General features: G+C 39.1%; 1 protein-coding gene across 3 annotated transcripts in view; it reads right to left on the reverse strand.

Annotated features, from left to right (window-relative positions):
• Nucleotides 1-12,524, reverse strand: part of st3gal3a (ST3 beta-galactoside alpha-2,3-sialyltransferase 3a) — a 39,443-nt gene extending 26,919 nt beyond the window's left edge. For all 3 annotated transcript variants that reach the window (XR_003464051.1, XM_019268004.2, XM_019268005.2), the window contains exons 1-4: nt 12,296-12,524; nt 8,707-8,858; nt 920-962; nt 669-761 (exon numbers count right to left, since the gene is read on the reverse strand). Coding sequence is in view for 2 of the 3 variants with exons in the window: in XM_019268004.2 (XP_019123549.1) it covers nt 669-761; nt 920-962; nt 8,707-8,821 (251 nt within the window). In the remaining variant the exon portion in view is untranslated. The remainder of the gene's footprint in view (nt 1-668; nt 762-919; nt 963-8,706; nt 8,859-12,295) is intronic.
• Between the last annotated feature and the right edge of the window lie 1,161 nt (nt 12,525-13,685).

Here is a 13,685-nt window from a genome sequence, read left to right on the forward strand (position 1 = left end):
AGTCAACTGCCCCACCCTGTGGTTAAACCATGTAGAACAGTCAGAAACAAAAAGAGTTGAAATGCTTTTTACAAACTCTCATTTGTTTTCCCTTTTTCTTCCATCATTTTAGTTTTGAAAATGACTTTGATGAAAATGATTTTTTGGCATCAATAACCAACTTTCTTTTTTTGTTTCCATAAAATGAAACTAAACTTACTTTGTTACTGCCTACAGTCACACATAAGTCTAGGTTTTAATGGTTTAATCACTAACACCAGTTTAGTAAACCAAGCAACAGAATCTTTTGAACTTCGGTCAGAACTTTTTTGTTTATTAAAAGATCTCAATTCAGCTGAAAATAAAGCAATGCTTCAAAAAAATAAAAAGTTTCTCATGCTTCACTAGAAAAAAAGTGATTGTGGGTAACTGTTGTGGCCACAATGGAGATATATTTCAGGACCATGCTATCAAAATAATCTGTCGGCCTAATATTACTGCTGGTGGACCATTTTGGTCCGGAGGTCACAAGTTGCTGACTGCTGCTCTAGAAGAACACAAGCACCAACAATACCACAGGTATGGGACAGACAGTCAAGTGACTGCATGAGTTTTGGCCAAGCCCATCACAACAAATATGACTACAAACTAATTTGAAATGTGTAGAAACATCTGGTAAGTATTCTTACTTTGGATAAATGGCAGTCATCTTGGCAGCCGCAAAGCCAGGCTTACAAGCCCCCTCACTGAGATTGCCATACTTGTACATCAGCTCCAGAGGCCTGTAGACATGGAGGAACGGTGTCAAACAGTGATTAAATATTCACACACAAATGATATATACTTGTGCTGTCACTGATACCATGCCTGTAAACAGATCCCCACTCGTTCCCAGACTTTAAATAAGTAAAGTTTAATAAGTAGTAAAATGTATACTCACAGAGTACCATCCAGCTTCAGAAAGAATCCTTGTTTGTCATACACTAGACAAAGAAAATGATGACATTAAATTTAAAACCTTAACATTTTAAAATATTGGTGGGTTATTTCATGACATTTAAGAGGACAGAATGAAGACGAAGGTACAAGGTTTCTGTGCTGGCACATCTCTTAGCTTAGTTCAGTCTATGGTGGCTAAAGTGCAAATCGCATCAACAGAACACAAAACACAACATTAACTTCTACTGAAAATGCTCCGTACTGGCTACAGGAGAGGTGAGGTTTGATTGGGCAGAGGCACTGTTTGTCTTTTTAACAAGAAGGAAAGGCACCATCATTTTCCTATTGACAGGAATGAATGGCCATTTTTGTTTTCTTTGTTGTTTTTGTCCTATTGGTCATTGTGATGTGCACTTTAGTGCCACTGTACTTTCTGTAGAGAACTGTGTTGTGTAATAAAAAAGTAAAGCCTGAGGGTGGAAGTTAACCCCAATTATACTTTAAGCATGCTGTAGCTGCCATGCACGCATATAGTTGGAATAATTCATTTACAAACATTAGCGTTGCATATTCAAGAACATTGCAACACTGTTAGTTTGACAAGTGGGTTGAACTTTAACCTGCTAGTTACCATCTAAGGCTGGAAGGAAAGACACATTTGTGTCATCAGTGGCGTTTTTGGTACACGTTGACATTGGTCTCAAGAGTGTGTGTGTGTCTTATGTAATATGAGCTGGTCTGAAGGCACCGGAGGTGAGATATGTATACCGGAGAGGCGTGCTGCAGAAGAATTTGCAGAGCTACTTCTCACTGAGGCACTGACAATGAAAGACTTTAGTTTTAAGTTTTTGTGAAACCATACAAACTCAGTGCATGGTCATTAGACAGAAGAAGATCACTGCCAATGCAGCAAATAAATGGAGCAAGAGTAGAAAGTTCACTGTGTCCTACATCCTCTCACTTAGGACATGTGATGGCCTGAGTGTGGCTGGTACAGCAATAACTCTCTGGTTCAACAAACTATTTCACCAGTACTACCTGTCCGTTCATCCTGGACTAATCATTCAAACCAGCAGCTTATAACTAAAATGATGTTATGTGACATCTGAAATACACAAAGCTCAACAGAAATGAAATACACAGAGGCATTACATAAAACATTATTGCATTCTGGAACAGAATAAATCAAGGATCATCATCACGACGGCGCTCGTCTTCCTATGGATCATCCATGAGGAATGGATCTGTCGATCAGGTACGATATGCAACAAACCCATCATGCAAATCATGCTCAAAAGGTTGATGTAATCGATTTGAGCTGCATGTGATGCTGTGATGGTTTAATACTTTGATTTGTACAGTTTTTCAGAGAAAGGTGATGTTTAACACCAGTGCGAGTTATTTATCAGGTCATAGATGTTATTTATTATTATTATTTCCCTCTGAACATCATGTTACCGGAATGGATGCCAAAGCAAATTAAAGACAGTGATATCTGTTCAACTGGTCTCTGAGAACCAAACGACCTCTGGTCAGCATGCTTAACTCTGACCATGGCACCATACAGTCAATATATTCTGTAAAGTGGTATCAGTTCTGTTCCATTCAGATATCACTGCCCCTAAATACATGAAGAAATGGGTGACTACTGTAGACATCATGGACATTGGCTTTAGCCCAAAGCCTCCTCTTAACCTTTCTCTTCATTCCATGTTGCTCTGAGTTTGGAGAACTTGAAAAAAACAAAAACAAAGAGAGAGCTGTGATGCGTAGATTGTAATGGCTCTTCTACTGTATACATCATTAGATACTGACAACGAAATAGAAAGCACATGTAAAGACCAATGGGTGTGCTTTGTTTAACAGCAGATTGCATCCAGATGACACATTATTGCTTTGCAAAGGCTGTCTTTTACGGTGGGTGTAAAAAAAAAAAGTGCAGCTATAGATTTATGCACAAGACCAAAATGATGGTTATGAAGAGACAAAATGTAATTTTATACGGCATCCCCTCCATTGTGCGGCCTTCATGCTGTGGTAATGGGTAGTGAGAGAATGAATTAAGTCAGCAATGATGCAGATTTCCTGTTGGATGGTTTTATTGTCCACTTCTACTCAACTACTCTCTACTAAGCGGCTTAATTAATATTGCAAACTCTCCACATAAATGTGCAATGGTGTAGACAGCTCCTCTGTTAACAGAAGGACTAAAACGCTTCACACTACACTTGAATTGGGACACCGGTTTCATGTGGATATCAGGAAGGGGAGGGTTGAGGGCAAGAACTAATATTAGCACTGCATCAAAAAACAAAAAACAAAAAAAAAACAGCTTGCTGCATCAAATATGAACAGACACACGTTTTATGTAGATTTGTCTTTTTTAGGGCTTGGGTTTAACATTTTAAAAAAGTCTGAAGTGGTGAAATGAGACATGAAGTGCAGTTATGGAAATTAAGTGTGAGTGACACATTCATTTGACAGTTTAGCATATACCAAAAGACTGCGCAGCGCTTCATAATACTATAAGACTGGAAAATTGAGTTTTATCCTTCATCATGAAGCTTGTGAAAAAAGACACAAATGGGAATAAAAGCATTCATATTATGCTCAAATGATACTTTCCATGTGCATGAAGGGCATGGGTCAGTCAGTTTTGTAATCTGCTTACCGTACATGCCGATTAACACGCGTGAAACATCCGTGGCTAATGTAGGCTAAACAGAGCGGAGTGCATGTCTGCTGTCCGTGTCAGCGTCCAATTTTGAGTCCACAGATTTGGAGGATAACCAACCCTGTGTAAAGAAATCTACCTGGAATGTGCACTCAGACGTATCTGATTGGCAAACACCATGCACTGGGATTAAGCTTCTCTGTTAACAGATGAAGGTGATGACTAAAACGTCACTTCACACTACACTGGAATTGGGACACCAGTTTCATGTGCACATCAGGAAGCGGAGGGTTGAGGGCGAGGGTAAGGATTCAGACTCACCTACCTAGCTACATTACTGGATGATGTTGCACTGCATTACTTTGGACGACCCACTTTTGATGAAGGATTTCCGGCGCACCTTCAGTAAGTTAACACCACAGCCCTCTCATTCATTGATATGAATGAACGTGCCTTTTTTTTGACACAGTGCTAATGTTGGTCCAAATGTGGCTTAAGGGTGAAGGCAAAGCAAAGGAAGAGTTATTGCTCAGACAGTCTTTTCCTTGATGGTAAAAACCTTAACACCGGGTTATCTTCTGATGTACTGGAGGCACAGCTTGTCAGGGTGATGTACGGTGAAGAGAAAAAGTTCTGAGAAGACCTAAATTCAACTAACTGTGATGGCAGAGGTCAACAAACCTCAACACTTATCAAACTCTTTCATTCTTCTATCTTCTCACTGAAGCAAACCTTGGTACAGAAGAAATGAAGTGAAAAAGAAGAGAACATGGCGCAGATAAGCCAGCGAGGCACATACATGTACTGTAAGCTTAGCTGACAGTATCTCTGGGAGAACAGTGCATGATGTTTGGATGGTTGGAGGGAAGATAAGCAGTGTTTGTTGTTTCTGGACAGTGTTTGAGGATGCGTATCCTGCAGTAGTATCAAATAAAGCAGGGCCAACCTATCTACTACCAGCTCCCTCTCCAATTTAACACTTTGGCTTTCAGTCTTGCAGTCAAGTGAAACGTTGTTGCTGTGTTCTTTAAGCAAATCCAACAACAATAAAACTTACAGATCGGGACTGTTTAGAATTAATTAAGGTGGAAGGTAAAATAGGGACAACATCCATTTTTAATTGTGCAATGAACCAGAAATGTATGGATCACTGTGCAAATCTTTGCACTTATCAGAGCTTTGCAGGCAGGATTAAAAATGTCAATGTCATCTTTGGATGCAGTTAGCTAGACTATCTAGCTACATCCATGACAAATAGTGACAGAAAAATATAGCATGCTGCTCTGCTTTGAATGATTCTGTTTGTTATCCAATGCACGATCCATGGAGGTTGAATACGTCACAAATTTGCTTCATTAAAAAAATAAAATAAAAAAAAGGTACAGGAATTCTGAATTCATTTGTAAATAGAACAGGCCTCAAATACACTCAGTGAAATACAGAACCTGATTTGTTAGTCATGGAGCTGTTGAATTGTTTTGGTATGCTGTACATGATGCATAAGTCTGTTTCATTCCTCGAGTGAAGTGATACTCTGTCACACTTCTGCAGTCTTCTTGATATTATTCATATCTAATAGAATTGCTAAAAGTTGATTTCAGGCTGTTGTTTTACGTGTTGTGTAACTTCAAATGCTGAAATATTCTAATTTCCTGTACCTTTCAGGTTTTAATGTACAAATACACAAAGCCATTAAAAAAAGAAGAAGACATGACAGGTGTTGAAACGGTTTTAAAAAACTAAAACCGACCAAAATGGCTTTTTGATTTGAATGTGGAAAAGCTGGAGGACTCCTCCTCCGCCTATACCTGATTTTACTATTCGTCCCACGGAGAATATGCTATCCACATCTGTGTCTGCAACATAGAGGTGTATGTTAGAGTCCCTTTGTCCCTTTATATGTTTTTGGTTTGTTCACTGGACTGAAAAGAAAACATCAAAAACAAATGTATGGACTGCTTAGGACTGTAGGTGTACATGTTTTTATCAGTGTTCAATCACCAGATTAGAATACCTTAGAATAACCAGATAAGACAGAATGGTACATCTTAAGCGATTTATCCTAATAAAATATCCTGCGGTTGCTTCATTTCAGTGAACAACAGGTACAGCAGAGAAGCAAGGATGTTGGTTGCAGACAATAAAGTGTTTGATAAATAGCTGAATAAACTGTTAGCTATATTACAACATTGGCCATGCATTTCCTGTCCACCTGCTTTAAGCTCATTTTGCATATTTTTTTCTGTTGATTAATATCCACTGTTGAATTTAAATTTATTAACAGCCTATCTGCTAAAGAGGTTCATGCAAGTTGCCAATTAGCATTTATTTGGCCACATTTTGTATTTGGAAACAGTCATAGATTTATATGTATATTCGGTAATATCATCTTACATTTACTTCCCATAACTAATGCTGGTTGATTGTTATACTGAATTTTGTGAGTAAGTCAATAAATACTTACATGAATCATAGTAGCCCGAGTCTGCATTGTATTCATCTCTGATTGCTTAGATTAATGGCTGATCTGATTTCCCCGCTTTGTAAGAGGGTATTTATTTCTAGTTGTATTTAAACAGATAGTACAAGCTGTATCAAGGCTGATTGGAAAAGATAAATGTACGACTGAATTGTCGGACACATTCTCTTTTCTGGCTGCCAAAAGTTTACGGACTCAGGAAAAACTTCAGTGAATATGAAGAATAAGTATTTGCTTGGCTCTACTTAACACACTATTTTCTAATCAAGTCAGGACGCAGGTTAGCAGAGGCTCAGCAATTCTCCAGCTTCAACTCCACCAACCCTTTTATGAACTTTGAGGGAAGCCTTCAACCCTCACAAGCAGCGCACAAACATCCAATCCAACCATCTCCCAAATTGCTAGCAAATGCTGATGTGCCTGAGGTGAAAAAGTAATTTTCTCGTCTTAAATCAGAGTATTTTCAGAGGACCTGAGTTGAAACTAACAGACTGAAAACAAAAAAGGATGTAAACTTACTTTTATTTATTCGTTTAATTATTTATTTTTTATTATTTATTTTTTAAATCTCTTTTATAATTTATACTGTGGAGTTTTTGCTCATAATTTTCTTTTACAGTGCACTCTGAAATGACAAAGAAATCTTGAATCTAAAGGGTTTAGAAAAACCCTGTTTACGGTCTGTTAATTCTAAGTTCAACCGCCACAAAGGGGTGATTACGTGATTAAAGGACTGCAGTACACACCTCGTAACACTCTAAACAGCCTGGGAAAATGTTCACAGCACATCACATACATTATACATATCAGTCTCTTATATCGCTCTTTTATAGTACAGAGACGCAAAACCCAACCAGCAATCTAACTTTCTCGGCTCTTTTTGTCTTCATCAAAAGATTCTGTGATTAAAAGTGGCAAAATGAAATAATAGTATGAAAATCAGTTAACAGCATTGTGCTACTGTGTAAATCAGGATGAATTAAAAACATTTTCTAACATATTTCACATTTTCATAGTTATTTTTTATTTATTTACATGATTATTGATTTCAAAATGTTTTTTTGTATGTATGCATGAATACATTTTCTACATGCAGTACATTAGGTCCTAACACTCGAAACAGTGACTCAGCACTAGGAGAAGAACGCTTCTGCCAGAATGGAAAACTAAACCTTTAAGAAGTCTAAAAACAGGTCAAATCATCCCATTTCACAGTATCAGTGTCTGCACCTGAACATGGCTCAACCGTCTCTTAATCAGAAAGCATTTCTGAAACATGAAATAATCAAGAAATGAAACACTTGAGCCCATGTGAGTAACGTCCAATATTTGAAACACTTTCACTCTGAAGCTCTGAAGGGACTGGCTCCCCCATCTGGTAAAAACTTCCATGAATATCTTCTGCAGACAGAAAACTCTCTGTGGCTCTCACAGATGACTGTTTTCATTTCAGAGTATCTGAGTCTGTCCTCCACATTCCTTTGTTCAAAAATGGTGTAGACATTTAGCTGTGCAGACAGCATTAAAATGCAACATGAATTATAGACTGGGCTAGAGTACAGTAAACACAGCTAAGAAGGATGCAGCGAGGCTCAAATTAAGACTTTTTTTCACATGTAGCTTTTAATATTTAAAATGGAGAAGTGGTTAAGCATGGTTGAAGACTACAGAGAGCCGTTTCACATGGCTTGGTTCACATTGCACTGATACGCATATGCCCATGTGAGAATTACAGCACAAGTCTGATGGCAAGTTAAAGTGGAGAGAAATATTCTGACTATAGTGTACTGATAATTAATTTTTAAGTTTGCATTTTTCTGCTGACCCTATCCACATCAGTGCTTTTATTATTATTGTTATTTTCATGATCACTAATGTCTATACATTTATTCTTATGATAAGAGTTGTTGTTTATAAAGTGGCAGGAGTTGTTGAAAACAAATAGAATATAAAATATCTTTTTTTTTATAGCCCAAGAGTACAAAACCCAAACTTATTCAGGCCATACAGTGACATTAAAATAGAGAAATGCAGCAAATCCTCACATGTGAGGAATCAATAAAAGTGTCCTTGAAAAAAAAAAAAATCAATATTGTTGTTTATTAATACACGTAATACATACACGCAATACAATACATCTAATGAACGATCAGATGCGTACCCAGTATTGCAATAGTGCAATCTAATAGGCTAGAATACTGATCCTTACACCCTTGCGTGATTTTAACCAGCTCACTCCAGACGTTACAGTACCTGTGACGTGTATTTGTAACATCTGAGACAACTTGGAGATTTTATGAGGTGACACAGCAAATGATAATTAAAAGGCCGCCAGCAAAATCATAAACACATCTGCAGATGTAAGATCAGCACTGCTGCAGTACACAGAAAATCTAAAGGAAAACAAAGCAATTAATCGGAAATCAACTGAAACAGCACAGAATCAGACTGTATGGACTGAACACACAACCACTCACAGTTTGCTATAAGCTGCTGCTCTATGCTATATCCTCAGTACGAGCTACAGGCTCTCAGAGAATAAATACCACAGCTTTCAGTTGCCACTCTTCACTGAAATAAGTTAATAAAGGTCACACTGAACATTGCATTATGCCCCCATCAAAGGAAGACTCACATGATTTGTGGCCCCAGCCCCGTAAGCTGATCCTCCCTGATGAGTAGTAGAGGAATCCCAGGGCCAGCATGGAGCACAGGCCCAGGAGGAAGTTGCGACTGGGTTTCATTCTCATCTCCGGCTAGCGTACATGGCACATCCCACACGGAAGCCTGTTTGAGCAGAAAATAAGCTGGTTAGTCTGCACTCACACACTATGCAGCATGTTATTAATCGATACAATGCGCCACAGAGGCTGAGCCTGACATGCCGCAACAGGCAGCTGGAAGAGAATTCAATCCTGAGGAGGTGACTTGATTTGCAGTGATCCACGCGGGCAGGTGGGGTGGAGGTTTGTCATGGGTCATGTCCACATTATACGGTGGGATCCCGTACTAGGTTAGGCAGGTGCTCCATGTGGCAGTTTGTGGTTATTTAATTATGGTTATTTTGTTAATTCTGTACGCTGCACTTGCTGTAAACCTTACCACCGGAGTACAGGTCCTCTTACAGAGGAGCCCTGAGGTAAAATACGTCACTTTGGATGGAATCCTAAGTATCATCTACAAACAAAAGCAGCAGAGCAGCTGCTGACAGTATTTGCAGAAAACACTTTGAGATGAATATCTGAGAATATCTTTGTGTTGAGTCAGACTCAATGCTTCGTATTTCATTTAGGAAGAGAAAACACACTAGCCCGATCGCTTACCGTGGTCTGCTTCTGTAAATGACTCACTGCACTTTCTATCCACATACATAGTAAAAACAAAATGAACGGTAACAGAAAAATCAATGAATAAATGTAATCCCTATATTACGATATATTATTATTCATGTGTATTTATTCATTTCAGTCTTACCAGATTGTTTTCATTGTCTGAAATCATCTTTTACTTTCCTGTTTCTTGGGCCTGTGTGCACAATACAAGACGGTGAATATGACCAGTCCTTATTTTTGATGTGTATTTTTTATAATTAAAGTTGCCATGGTGGCATGCACTGTGCAATAGTTTGTTTAAAAACATGTACACAACACTACGAACAACTCATGCTACATATACTCATAATAATTGTCACAGTGCTTACTGCGACACTCACACGTTCTTATCACACTGTAACTTGACTGTTTTCCACGTCGCTGTGAATAAAAGTGTGAACTAAATGACAAAAAGTAAATGTGTTTCGAACTTGTTCTCCATGGTGTGTGTGAAGTCTTGTCTCTCTACTCTTGTTACCACGCCTTGTTAGTTTTCTTACACCAAATAAGAGACACATCCTTCTTTTACATTGCATATATCTATGTACAATGGAGAAAATTGATGAATCAACATATCAATTTCATTAAACATGTTCCCAATGCAGCTACTCACCTGAAAGTTTTATGAGATACTGGTAGAAACTCGATACAACTATAGAGATAAAGAAATTGGAAATGGAGTAACAGGAAAACATTCGAACACACTGACTGAAATGTATTTAAGAGCTGGTGGAGAAGCCTTTATTTGCACTGACAGCTTCATGACTAATCTGTCAGGTGGGGTTTGGGCCTATTCTTGCACACAGACATACAGCCTTTAAATCCTGAAGATTCAGGGAGCCCCGTTGGTAAAATCTAAATCTTCAGTTCCTTCCACAAATGTTCTGTTGGGTTTAAATCTGATGATTGACCAGGCCAGTCCCAACACCTTCATCTCCCTCCCTGCTTTAGAAGCAGCTGACTATCTCCTTTGCTTTCTATTTTGGGTCGTTGTCCTACTTTTAGGTTCACCCGCATCTCATTCTCAAGAATTTCAAGGTACGCAACTCCATCCTTCCTCATCATCTTTGTTATGGAATTTTCTATCCTTAGGTTACACAACGTCACGTGTGGGCCTTGAGGTCTCAGTATTAATTGTTTGGCTTTGACTGGGTGCCAGCCTATCTGGCCAGGGTCGAAGAGATCTATTGCTACCTTCCTAGACATAATAGATGGCTTGCCGTTGACGTTCCAATCTGCGTAAACAGACATCTGTGTCTCCAGACTAGAATATGCTGACAATAACACCTCCATGGGTAAAAACATTCTCTTTGACTAATTCTGGGCGTGTAGTATTTGTGGTGTGATCGTTGGGTTTAAAGTCTATCCACCAGGATGAGTTTGGCAGAATTTGAGACCGACTCAGGAACTTCTGATGAACTTTGAGAGTGTCTCTAATAAATAATAAATAATACAGCATAAGACACCAGAGGCTCCTGAACACTTTCTTTCTTCCTGACCTCATCATTGACCTTTGACTTCAGCAATTTCTCCACAACAATCTTCCCTTCAATAATTTGGATTCTGCCAGTACCATGAAAAAAAGAACAGCCTCATACCATGATGCTTGTACCCCCAAACTTTACTGTATGTATGGTATTTAGAGCCTGCCACTGTTTGCTTTTTGCTGCTTCAGGCTTTCAGGACTTTAGTAATAATAATGTTTGTGAAGGTCTTGAAAAAAGCTCTTCAAGATGTTTATTGTGCGTGACAGCTTGGTAACAAATGATTCGTTTACTTGCAGTCTTTTTTTTTAAAGAGTGGCAGTAAATCAGCTGAGGACTGATCAATGTGGAATCAGCTGGTTTAGTTTCCTCACTGTGTTCATTACTTATGTCATTCCACAGAAGCTTTGTGTTGTTTGGAATCTTACAATTTCTTTACATGCATGGTTTTTTTGAGTTAACACCAATGTCTGGTCTAAATTTCACTGGAAACAAGTTTAATGAAAATAATGTTGACACGTTTAATTCTAATACTTCCACCACTGTATGTTTACCAGTTTGTTTCCCATTGGGATCTTCGGTATTTTTGTTTTTATGACACAAAACATTTTTTTTTTTTTTTATTGGTAAAATGTTCCTTCTTTTTATCCATTCCACGACATAAGCATCTTCCAGTGACTTGACAGTATGTTACAATGAATGTCTGTGCATTTGCCATTAGGTAAGTGACATTTCTAAATTCAGGACATTCCCTTCTTCATCCCACAGAGCAAATGTCTCAATGTGCTGACTATTCGGAGCTGGCTGTGGAGGAGAGGTCAGGAACAGGTCCATGAATGTCTCTTTCTCGTGTTTCAGCATGAACACAGTAACAACACAGGACACATCTTTATCCTACTTTCACTTGTGCTCTCCAAATTAGTGTTAACGGGGGGGGAGCAATTTGTCCTAATTGATATTAACATTAGACACGCATGAAGAAAAAAAGTTAGGACTGTGGGCAGACGTGGGGAGTCAGACTTTAATTTAATGACCAACGTTATGTCGGTGGAGAAATAACGCTGAGACTGCGAAACGAGGACGGTGACACCGAAAATGAAGCAGCTGGTAGCGGAGTTAGCTCATTAACCGTGTTTAGCTGTTGCCACAGTAATGGTGGCGCATTAGCCGGAGTAGCAGCTTATCTTAACAAACAGCTGCTGATCCTCCCGCCGCTGGAGACAGATGTAAAAACGCGCTCCCCTTTAACACACGACATTAATATGACCGCATGGAATAATTTCTACATGGAATAAAAACAAGTAACGCTAGCCCTATGAGCAGAACTAGCTGGGTGCGCTAGCGAGCAAAGCCATTCACGGACTCTTACCGGACGGATACCGTTAATTTTCAAGTTGACCTCAGCTTCGTCTGTGCTTCCTGCCGCCGCGTCGACCACCGAGCCGCTGATATGCATTGGTCAACATTAGTCATGTGAAAATATGCCCAAAAAAGTCTACTACTAGCTCTCCATTTTATCCCACCACACTTGAGGGGCAGACTCTGTGGCCCCCCCTTTACTCCCTCCCCATGTACATCCAGACAGGCTGTACAGTTGGGGGGGGGGGGTACCGTTGTACGGAGGGGACGTCACGCCGAACCACGCTAAGACACATGTCGTGTTTAATATCTCTTAGCCTGTTGGTATACGTACACACTTAATAATATGTTTTATAGTATTTTAAGTATATTGAATCGCAACAGGACAAGCCAAAATAAAAATAAAAACCCAATAATTTTCGATGAAATTATATATTTTTTGAACGGTCTCCAACAAGTAAGATATGTTGGACCGGGGACGACGCGCAGTGAAATTATTCTTTGGCAAAAAAACAAACAACATATTATATTGATACTTTACATTTAAATGTTGCTGTCAAAGCCGTAAACAGCGTCTTATGTTTTATATCCCGCCTACATGAACTCCATGCATACTGTATTGTAGCAGACTCCAAACAGAATTGTATGAGGATTTATGTCCAGCAATGTTTACTGTGAATATGACGAGCAGTGACTGTCTCGGGCTTTCCTATCACGTATGGAATATGTGTAGCGTTTGATCCCAGCGTGCCTCAGTGCGTCACAGGTGCGCCACAGTTGCGCCAGGTGAGGTGCGTTCGGGGAAGCAGAAGACAGAGCAGTGGTGTCCGCAGGCACGCAGCAGCTTTTTCTTCTTTTCAGTTTTTGGCTGAGTCAGCTTGTTGCAGTTTTAAATATCCTCGATCACATGAATCGTATTGCACATATGCAGGTTCATAATATGATGGCTGATTACATGTGAGACACTTTGACTTTACAAACATTTATAACAGCAGACTTGCTGGCTTATTAAAACGCATAAGTATGTATTAATTACTGGACTTTATTTCAGCCTCATATTAAAGGATTACAGTGGCCTGTATTACTTTTTCAATTCAGGTGACCAAAGTGGGGCACTGACTTGTGTGGAGGCAGCATGAAGAATATGGGAGCGTTAAAACATTGAAATACACGTGCATGCACATTAATAATAAAAATATTCACTGCTGTGGCGTCAATGGTGTGAAAAATTGCTGTATGTGCACATTTTAAATGCACATATGCATGTTTTCAGTGCACATGTTCACATTTTGAACGTGTATGTGAACGTATTTCAAGTGTTTCACCCCATTCAGCCTCCCATAGAGGAATGTGTGGGCATACACAAACACAAGTATGTTCAAATATCATTTGTTTGACAG

Source organism: Larimichthys crocea, chromosome XVII (assembly GCF_000972845.2).
Source record: "Larimichthys crocea isolate SSNF chromosome XVII, L_crocea_2.0, whole genome shotgun sequence".
NCBI classification, from domain to species: Eukaryota; Metazoa; Chordata; class Actinopteri; family Sciaenidae; genus Larimichthys; species Larimichthys crocea.